Source organism: Zalophus californianus, chromosome 6, assembly GCF_009762305.2.
Source record: "Zalophus californianus isolate mZalCal1 chromosome 6, mZalCal1.pri.v2, whole genome shotgun sequence".
In the NCBI taxonomy this organism is placed as follows: Eukaryota; Metazoa; Chordata; class Mammalia; order Carnivora; family Otariidae; genus Zalophus; species Zalophus californianus.
The window spans coordinates 116,320,839-116,332,150 of record NC_045600.1 but is presented as its reverse complement, the minus strand read 5'-3'; the positions used below and the strand labels follow the sequence as shown (position 1 = coordinate 116,332,150).

The window sequence follows — 11,312 nt, the reverse complement described above, 5'->3', positions numbered from 1 at the left end:
GAAACAAGAGCTTTGAATGACACATTGGACAAGATGGACTTCAGAGATATATACAGAACATTCTACCCTAATACAACAACACTCATTCTTCTCGAGTGCACATGAAACTTTCTCCAGAATAGATCACATACTGGGTCACAAATCAGGTCTCAACAGATACCAAAAGATTGAGATTATTCCCTGCATATTTTCAGACGACAATGCTTTGAAACTCAATCACAAGAAAAATTTGGAAGGAATCCAAACACTTGGAAGCTAAAGACCATCCTGCATAAGAATGTTTGGGTCAACCAGGAAATTAAAGAAGAACTTAAACAATTCACAGAAACCAATGAGAACAAGAAAACATTTGGTACAAAACCTATGGGATACTGCAAAGGTGGTCCTAAGGGGGAAGTACATAGCCATACAAGCCTCACTCAAAAAAGTATAAAAGTATAAAAATCCTGAATGCACAAGCTAACCATACACTTAAAGGAACTGGAGAAAGAACAGCAAATAAAACCTAAACCAAGCAGGAGAAGAGAAATAATGAAGATTAGAACAGAGATCAATGAAATAGAAACCAGAAAAACAGTTGAGCAAATCAATGAAACTAGAAGCTGGTTTTTTGAAAGAATTAGTAAGATCAATAAATCACCTGTCAGAGTTATCCAAAAGGAAAGAGAAAGGACCCAAATTAATAAAATCATGAAAGAATGGGGAGAGATCACGACTAACACCAAGGAAATAGAAATAACTAGAAATTATTATCAGCAACTATATGCCAATAAATTAAGCTACCTGGAAAAAATGGATGGGCCTTCCTGGAAACCCACAAACTACCAAGACTGAAACAGGAAGAAATTTACCATCTGAATAGACCAATATAGCCAGTAACAAAATTGAAGCAGTGATAAAAAACCTCCCAAAAAACAAGAGTCCAGGGCAGATGCCTTCCCAGGGGAATTCTACCAAACATTTAAAGAAGAAATAATACCTATTCTCCAAAGCTGTTTCAGAAAAATAGAAACAGAAGGAAAACTTCCAAACTCGTTCTATGAGGCCAGCATTACCCTGATCCAAAACCAGGCAAAGACCCCATCAAAAAGGAGAATTACAGACCAATATCCCTGATGAATATGGATGCCAAAATTCTCAACAAGATCCTAGCCAATAGGATCCAACAGTACATTAAAAAGCTTAGGCATCACAACCAGGTGGTATTTATTCCTGGGATGCAAGTGTGGTTCAACATTCACAAATCAATCAATGTGACAGAACACATTAATAAAAGAAAAGACAAGAACCACATGATTCTCTCAATTGATGCATAAAAAGCATTTGACAAAGTACAGCATCCTTTCCTGATTAAAAATTTTCAGAGTATACAGATAGAGGGAACATTCCTCAATTTCATAACAACCATCTCTGAAAAGCCCACAACGAATATCATTCTCAGTGGGGAAAAGCTAAGAGCTTTTCCTTTAAGATCAGGAACACAACAAGGATGCCCACTCTTGCCATTATTGTTCAACATAGTACTGGAAGTCCTAGCGACAGCAATGGGACAACAAAAAGAAATAAAATGTATTCAAACTGGCAAAGAAGAAGTGAAACTCTCTTTCTTTCGCAGATGACATGATACTTTATGTGGAAAACCCAAAGACTCCACCCCCAAATTACTAGAACTCATACAGCAATTCAGGAATGCAGCAGGATACAAAATCAATGCACAGAAATCAGTTGCATTTCTATACACTAACAATGTAACTGTAGAAAGAGAAATTAGGGAATCAATTCCATTTACAATAGCACCAAAAATCATAGGATACCTAAGATACCTTTACCTTTGGTAAAGAGTTACCAAAGAGGTAAAGTATCTATACTCTAGAAACTACAGAACACTTATGAAAGAAATTGAAGAAGACACAAAAAGATGGAAAAACATTCCATGCTCATGGATCGGAAGAATAAACATTGTTAAAATGTCTATGCTACCCAGAGCAATCTGTACTTTCAACACCATCCCTATTGAAATTCAATTGGCATTTTTCAAAGTGCTAGAGGAAACAATCCTAAAATTTATATGGAACCAGAAAAGACCCTGAATCACCAAGGAAATGTTGAAAAAGAAAACCAAAGCTGGGGGCATCACGTTGCCTGACTTCATGCTATATTACAAAGCTGTGATCACAAAGACAGCATGGTATTGGCACAAAAACAAACAGTTTTACGCTTTTGGCGTAAAGAATTGCAACTGATTTTATATGTTGAGTTTTATATCCTGCAACTTTACTGAGGCCATTTATTACTTCTAACAGTTTTTTAATGGAGTATTTAGGGTTTTTTAACATATAGAATCATGTCATCTGTAAACAGATAATTTAACTTATTCCTTTTTTATTGGATACCATTTTTTAAGAAACATCAGGTCTGGTTGCTCCTCTAGTACCTCCAGTGTGAGAGTGAGCATCTTTACCTTGAACTGGCAAAGTAGAAGAGACAAAAATTTCAATTTTTTCCCATTGATAATGATGCTAGATGTGGAATTTTCATAAATAGCCTTTATTATGTTGAGGAAATTTCCTCTATACCTATTTTGTTCAGAGTTTTTATCATTAGTGGATGTTGAACTTTGTCAACTACTTTTTCTGCATCTATCAAGATGATCATGTGGTTTTTTTTATCTTTCATTCTGTTATTGTGGTGTATCACATTGTTATGTTAAACCAACAGGTTGGTAATTTTTGACTGGATGCAAGGCAATGAATTGTATCTGTTGGGTACTGGGGTTTTTTGCCTTATTGAACATTAATCTGGGATGCAGTTATTTAGAAACAAATTGACTCAGTTCTCACTTTTAAGGTTTGTTAGGCAGCCCTGGAACAGTGCTTAATGTAGGGCTAATTATTCCCCTCTATTGGGGAAACACTCTTCTCTGTACTCTACCTAGTGCCCCATGAATAACTGGATTTTTTAGTTTTATTACTGGGAACAGATATTTTTCCCAGCCCTGTGTGAGTACTGGACTCCTCGAATCCTTTCAAGTAATTCTGTCCCTAACCTCAAATATTTTCCCACTATATCTGTACTGATTAACACTCAGCTGAATACTTGAACTGAAGATCTCTGGAATTCTCTCTGTGCAGCTATTTTGCCTAGTATTCTGTTCACCGACCATCTAGACGCAGTTTTATCTTTTCAACTCAGGGTGTCTACCAAGCTCAGCCTTGGTTCCCCCACCCTGTGCCATGTCCTATAAAGTCTTGCAAAGCAATAACCTGAGGCGACCACTGGCTCACCTCTTCTGTGCCCCATCTCTCAGGGTTCATGATCCTTTGTTTCCTGATGTCCGATGTCTTGAAAACCTGTGTATTATAACCATTCATGTATTATATCCATTTTATTTCTTTTGCTGTTTAAAGTAGAAGGTAAATTCAATCCCTGCTACTCCATCTTGGCCAGAAATAGAAGTCTTAAGATACATTTCAAACATTAATTGGTCTCCAAGTTTCCCAAATACTTGCCTATCCTTACAGGAAAAAATGCTCCTCCCCTATACATACCAGTCCACTTCAAATTACTTCTGGAGAAACTAACCCCTTACATTATATGTAACACATTATAGCTAACAACATAATTTCACATATTGAGATAACATGGTTTGCTCTGGGGGAAAAACAAGAAAGATGACTAGTGTCATGTTGCTAATAAGAAATCCATATTGATGTCAAAACCTATACAAAAATTTTCTTGGGTTTCTTTTGGTTAAATCCAAATCCCTACATGTAAAACAACAATCTCATCCAGGGCTTTAAAATGAGTGTTTTATTTTGAATTTACTTACTGTGGTGGGCACCAGTACTGCTTGTCTCTACCAGGTTTATATCATACTGGACAGAATTGGCCCTCTGAAGGTGGCCCTTCCTGACAGTAAAAAGGAAAGAAACACACAAATAAAAAGTAGGTAAGTGGAAAAGTAGAAAGAAGTTTAAACTTGAATATTGGGGAGGTTCATATTCTTCTCCAGAACTACCTGAAATTGACAAGGCTGCTTTAAAACTATGCCCCATTCTTTAACAAATCCACCAAGGAAAGTAGGTATTTACAGGGACCTCAGATGCTGATAATGTACTTAGTTCTTCTCCTTTAAAATAAGAGTGCTGTTGTTACTAATGTAATGTTTTTGTAATGTTTAAATGTTTAGTGTAATGTTTTTGCCCTTTTTATTCTTATTTTTTTAAATGTTCTTTTTCTAAGATTTTATTCATTCATTTGACAGAGAGAGCACAAGCAGTGTGAGAAGCAGGCAGAGGGAGAAGGAGAAACAGACTCCCCACTGAGCAAGCAGCCTGATCCCAGTACCCCAGGATCATGACCTGAGTGGAAGGCAGACTCTCAACTGACTGAGCCACCCAGGCGCCCCTGCCCTTTTTAAAGAGGTTTTTCAGTATTAGTTGTGACCTTTGTGAGGTGGGATGGGTTTACTCACTATTCTATTAATGGCATTTACAAAACTAATTTTGTATCCATCTTTTTGGTCATCTGGCCAATTAATATAGTTATAATTGTATTCAGATGATCATGACAGTTTTTTAAAAACTACTTTTACTGTTAAACAAGCTTTGGGAATGTAAACTTGCTTTAATTTTTTTCAAAATCTCAGTGCCTAGAGAATTACCTTATAATAATGAAAACGAATTCAAAACCATTTTGCAACAGCAGAATGAAATGTATCTTCTAAAACTACCCTGGTTCCTCCTCATGAAACACTATTGATTCTAGCCTAGATTTCAGCATTTGTGAGGTATCATTTTGGACATCATTTAAAGATGGCACTAATTAGTTACTAAATTTCAAAAGGCCCATAGTTAATGCAATCACAACCACTAATGGAAACAAAAACTATTATAGTAAATGGACTTGGTTTCATTCTTGAAAGCACCGCATTTCTGACAAATACAGTTCACTTGGTCAGCACATATGAGCCCAAATCTTAAGTGTAGATTCTATAAGCAATACCAACTCATTTTCAAATTAATTATGCTCTTGGCATTGTTCAGACCCATGTGTCTGCCCATATTATCATGTAAAAATTACTCTATGTTCTCATTCAAAAATAGAAAATACACAATTTCAAACATATTGCAACCCTATCTGAAAATTGTTCAAGGATGTTACTCTTTTTTTTAATTTAATTTTATTGTGTTAAGTTAGTCACCATTCAGTACATCATTAGTTTTTGATGTAGTGTTCCATGATTCATTATTTGCATATAACACCCAGTGCTCCACGCAGAACATGCCCTCTTTAATACCCATCACCGGGCTAACCCATCCCCCACCCCCCTCCCCTCTAGAACCCTCAGTTTGTTTCTCAGAGTCCATAGTCTCTCATGGTTCACCTCTCCCTCCGATTTCCCCCCCTTCACTTTTCCCTTCCTTCTCCTAATGTCCTCCATGCTGTTCCTTATGTTCCACAAATAAGTGAAACCATAGGATAATGGACTTTCTCTGCTTGACTTATTTCACTTAGCATAATCTCCTCCAGGCCCATCCATGTGGATGTAAAAGTTGGGTATTCATCCTTTCTGACAGCTGAGTAATATTCTATTGTATATATGGACCACATCTTCTTTATCCATTCATCTGTTGAAGGGCATCTCGGCTCTTTCCACAGTTTCACTATTGTGGACATGGCTGTTATGAACATTGGGGTGCATATGGCCCTTCTTTTCACTACATCTGTCTTTGGGGTAAATACCCAATAGTGCACTTGCTGGGTCATAGGGTAGCTCTATTTTTAATTTTTTGAGGAACTTCCACACTGTTTTCCAAAGTGGTTGTACCAACTTGCATTCCCACCAACAGTGTAAGAAGGTTCCCCTTTCTCCACAACCTAACATTTGATGTTTCTTGCCTTCTTAATTTTTGCCATTCTAACTGGTGTAAGGTGGTATCTCAGTGTGGTTTTTGATTTGAATTTCCCTGATGGCTAATGATGATGAACATTTTTTCATGTGTCTGTTGGCCATTTGTATGTCATTATTTGTTTTTTGAGTGTTGAATTTGAGAAGTTCTTTATAGATCTTGGATATTAACCCTTTATCTGTAGTGTCATTTGCAAATATCCACTCCCATTCCGTGGGTTGCCTCTTTGTTTTGTTGACTGTTTCCTTCGCTGTGCAGAAGCTTTTTATCTTGAAGTCCCAAAAGTTCATTTTTGCGTTTGTTTCCCTTGCCTTTGGAGATGTGTCCTGAAAAAAGTTGCTGTGGCTGATGTCGAAGAGGATACTGCCTATGTTCTCCTCTAGGGTTTTGATGGATTCCTGTCTCACAATGAGGCTTTTCATCCATTTTGAGTTTATCTTTGTGTATGGTGTAAGAGAATGGTCCAGTTTCATTCTTCTACATGTGGCTGTCCAATTTTCCCAGCACCATTTATTGAAGAGACTTTTTTTTTTCATTGGATATGCTTTCCTCTTTTGTCGAAGATTAGTTGACCATAGAGTTGTGGGTCCATTTCTGGGGTCTCTACTCTGTTCCATTGATCTACGTGTCTGATTTTGTCCCAATACCATGCTGTCTTGATGATCACAGCTTTGTAATATAGTTTGAAGCCAGGCATTGTGATGCCCCCAACTTTAGTTTTCTTTTTCAACATTCCCCTGGCAATTCAGAGTCTTTTCTGGTTCCATTCAAATTTTAGGATTGTTTGTTCCAGCTCTGTGAAAAACATTGATGGTATTTTGAAAGGGATTGCATTGAATGTGTAGATTGCTCTGGGGAGTATAGACATTGTCACAATGTTTATTCTTCCAATCCATAAGCATGGAATGTTTTTCCATCTCTTCGTGTCTTCCTCAATTTCTTTCATAAATGTTCTGTAGTTTCTAGAGTATAGATCCTTTACCTCTTTGGTTAGGTTTATTCCAAGGTATCTTACAGTTTTTGGAGCTATTGTAAATGGAATCAATTACTTAATTTCTCTTTCTACATTGTTAGTGTATAGAAATGCAACCGATTTCTGTGCATTGATTTTTGTATCCTGCCACATTGCTGAATTGCTGTATGAGTTCTAGTAATTTGGGGGTGGAGTCTTTTGGGTTTTCCACATAAAGTATCATGTCATCTGTGAAGAGAGAGTTTGATTTCTTCATTGCCAATTTGTTTTTGTTTTTTTTTTAAGATTTTATTTATTTGACAGAGAGACACAGCGAGAGAGGGAACACAAGCAGGGGGAGAGGGAAAGGGAGAAGCAGGCTCCCCGCCGAGCAGGGAGCCCGATGTGGGGCTCGATCCCAGGACCGCAGGATCACGACCTGAGCCAAAGGCAGACGCTCAACGACTGAGCCACCCAGGTGCCCCTCTTCATTGCCAATTTGAATGCCTTTTATTTCTTTTTGTGTCTGATTGCTGAGGCTAGGAATTCTAGTACTATGTTGAACAATAGTGGTGACAGTGGGCATCCCTGTCACGTTCCTGACCATAAAGGAAAAGCTCTCAGTTTTTCCCCACAGAAAATGATATTCACTGTGGGCTTTTCAGAGATGGTTATTACGAAATTGAGGTATGTTCCCTCTACCCCTATACTTTGAAAAGTTTTAATCAGAAAAGGATGCTGTATTTTGTCAAATGCTTTTTATGCATCAATCTCTTCTTTTGTTACTGTGATCTATCAAGTAGATTGATTAGCGAATTGAACCACACTTGTATCCCAGGAATAAATTCCACCTGGTCGTGGTGAATAATCCTTTTAATGTATTGTTGGGTCCTATTGGCTAGGATCTTGTTGAGAATTTTGGCATCCATATTCATCAGGGATATTGGTCTGTAATTCTCCTTTTTGGTGGGGTCTTTGGTTTTGGTATCAGGGTAATCCTGGCCTCACAGAAAGTGTTTGGAAGTTTTCCTTTTATTTCTAGTTTTTGAAACAGCCTCAGTAGAACAGGTATTATTTCTTCTTTAAATGTTTGGTAGAATTCCCCTGGGAAGCCATCTAGCCCTGGGCTCTTGTTTGTTGGGAGGGCTTTGATTACTGCTTCAATTTCCTTGCTGGTTATGGGTCTGTTCAGATGGTAAATTTCTTCCTGTTTCAGTCTTGATATTTTATAAGATTCCAGGAATGCATCCATTTCTTCCAGATTGCCTAATTTGCTAGCAAATAGGTGCTGGTAATAAGTTCCAACAATTGTCTCTAAATCTTTGGTATTGGTTGTGATTTATCCCCTTTCATTCATGATTTCATTAATTTGGATCCTTTCTCTTTTGTTTCAGATAAGTCTGGCTAGAGGTTTATCGATCATATTAATTCAAAGAACCAGCTTCTAGTTTCATTCTACGGTTCTTCTTGTTTCTATTTCATTGATCTCTTCTCTAAACTTTATTGTTTCTCTTCTCCTACTGGGTTTAGGTTTTATTTGCTGTTTTCTCCAGGTCCTTTAGGTGTAAGTTTAGCTTGTGCATTTGGAATTTTTCTAATTTTTTGAGAGAGGCTTGGATGGTGATGTACTGCCCTCTTAGGACCACTTTTGCAGTATCCTATAGGTTTTGAAGCAATGTATTTTCATTGTCATTGGTTTCAATGAATTGTTTAAGTTCTTTAATTTCTGGGTTGACCCATTCATGCTTTAACCGGATTCTCTTTAACCTCCAAGTGTTTGACTTCCTTCCAAATTTCTTCTTGTGATTGAATTCCAATTTCAAAGCATTGTCATCTGAAAACATGCAGGGAATAATCTCAATCTTTTGGTGTTGGTTGAGACCTGATTTTTGACCCAATATGTGATCTATTCTGGAGAAAGTTCCATGTGCACTTGAGAAGAAAGAGTGTTCTGTTGTTTTAGGATGGAATGTTCTCTACATATCTACGAAGTCCATCTGGTCCAAAGTGTCATTCAAGGCTCTTGTTTCTTTGTTGATCTTCTGCTTAATCTGTCCATTGCTGTGAGTGGAGTGTTGAGGACTCCTACTATTAATATATTATGTTTATTTATTTTGGTTATTAATTGTTTATATAATTGGCTGTTCCCATGTTGGGGGCATAGATATTTACAATTGTTATATCTTCTTGTTGGATAGACCCTTTAAGTATGACATACTGTCCCGCTACATCTCTTACTACAGTCTTTGGTTTAAAATCTAATTTGTCTAATATGAGAATTGCTACCCCAGCTTTCTCTTGAGGTCCATTGGCATGGTAAGTTGTTCTACATCCCTTCACTTTTAATCTGGAGGTGTCTTTAGGTTCAAAATGAGTCTCTTGTAGACAGCATATGAATGGGTCCTGATTTTTTATCCAATCTGATACCCTGTGTCTTTTGATTGGAGCATTCAGCCCATTTACATTCAGAGTAACTACTGAAAGATATGAATTTAGTGCCATTGTATTACCTGTAAAGTCACTTTTTCTGTAGATGGTCTCTGTTTCCCTTGGGGTTTTCCTTCGCTTACGGTATCCCCTTTAATATTTCTTGCAGGGCTGCCTTTGTGGTCATATTCTTTGAGTTTCTGTCTGTCCTGGAAACTCTTTCTCTCTCCTTCCATTCTGAATGACAGCCTTGCTGAATGAAGTATTCTTGGCTGCATGTTCTTCTCATTTAGTACCCTGAATATATCTTGCCAGCCCTTTCTAGCCTCTCAGGTGTCTGTGGATAGATCTAATGTTATTCTGAAGTTCCTCCTTCCATATGTAAGAAATCTCTTCCTCCTAGCTGTTCTCAGGATAGCTTCTTTGGCTCTAAAGATTTGCAAGCTTCACTATTATATGTCAGGGTGTGGATCTATTTTTATTGATTTGGGGAGGAGTCCTCTCTGCCTCTGGGATGTGAATGCTTGTTTCCTTCCCCAGATTATGGACGTTCTTAGCTATGATTTGCTCAAATATACCTTCTAGCACTCTCTCTACCCTTTTCAATGTATCTTTAAATTCTCTATGCCTCTCTTTGGTGTTATGAGTTGTTTTTCTCTCTTTTCTTCAATTTCCTTCCTTTCCATCAGCCTGTCTTCTAGATCACTTATTCTCTCTTCCACCTCATTGACCCGAGCTGTTAGAATATCTAATTTAGACTGCATCTCATTCATAGCATTTTTAAGTTTGGCCTTATTAGATCTCATTTCCGGCCTTAGAGATTCTATATTGTCACTTATGCTTTTTTCAAGCCTAGCTATTAACTTTATGATTGCTATCTTGAATTCTATCTCTGACATCTTACTTATATGCATATCGATTAGCTCTGTGGCAGAGAACACTCCCTCGGGTTCTTTTTTTTTTCCCCATGAGTTCCTCCTTCTAGTCATTCTGGTCAGAGATCGCTGGTTGGGCAAATGAACAGAGTCCAAAATATCAACTATGACCCAACCAAGATGCACCATAGAAAAATCTGGAGTGGTCAGTAACCACCACAGAAAAACAAAGCAAGCCAAAATGAAACACAAAAATAAAATTAAAATATTTTAAAATGGGGGAAGGAGAAGAGAGAATATTCTCGCAGTGTGGACAAAGCAGGGTACTCCTAGGTGAATTTTGTCTGTGTGTTAGAAGACACTACATCCCCAAACTGCAAGGAAAATAGAACTTATAGAGTGAAAAAAGTACTAAAATGAAGCATATATCTATAACATGTAGAAGTGAAAAAATGTAAGTTAAAAAGCGACTATGAAATATAAGTTGGTATAATAAGCATCTAGTTGAAATGGGAAGATGGTAAAAAGAAAAAAAGGAGAAAAAGCGTAAGAAAAAGAAGAAAGAAAAGGAGAATTTTATCCAAAAAATAAATGAGTCATGAAGCAGCACCTGGAGCTCAATATACTATTTTCCCCTGGCATTGGAATTTTACAGATTTGTGGGTTCCATAGGCTCGTCGTCCACTTGTTCTTCCAGTCTGTCTTCTGGGAGAGGGGCCTGCCATGCTGTTTCTCAGGTATCCCTGCCTGGGCAGAGTTGTCCCAGCCCCTGTCAGGGGGACGGGCTCAGTGCAAACTGGTCCTCTGTGTGGCTTTTGTTATCTGGAGGTTTTCCAAGCCTCTTCAAAAGGATCAGAGCAAAAATGGCTGTGCCCAGACCTCTGGCCCAGAGCAGGAAGATCACAGTCTGCCCTCTTTAATAAACTCTCCAGGACAAATGGTCTCCACTTCTGTATGCACCAAAAACCACAGTCTCCACTTCTGTATGCACCAAAAACCAAGAACCCTTTTGACTCTAAAACCAAAAGTGGCCGTGGGCTCATGCACGCACCCAAAGCTCCTGGATCATGTCTGGGTGCCACCCTAATGTCCTTTCCAGGCCACTATCGCCCTGCAAGCTTTTGCCTAGTCGCAGGCACAGCTGTT

The 11,312-nt window shown here is 38.0% G+C and overlaps 1 protein-coding gene across 1 annotated transcript in view; it reads right to left on the bottom strand.

The window, feature by feature from the left end:
• Positions 1–3,303: 3,303 nt before the first annotated feature.
• Positions 3,304–11,312, bottom strand: part of NRG4 (neuregulin 4) — a 58,744-nt gene continuing 50,735 nt past the window's right edge. Inside the window, exons 3-4 of the mRNA XM_027569219.1 lie at positions 3,830–3,909; positions 3,304–3,350 (exon numbers count right to left, since the gene is read on the bottom strand). Coding sequence (XP_027425020.1) covers positions 3,304–3,350; positions 3,830–3,909 — 127 coding nt within the window. The remainder of the gene's footprint in view (positions 3,351–3,829; positions 3,910–11,312) is intronic.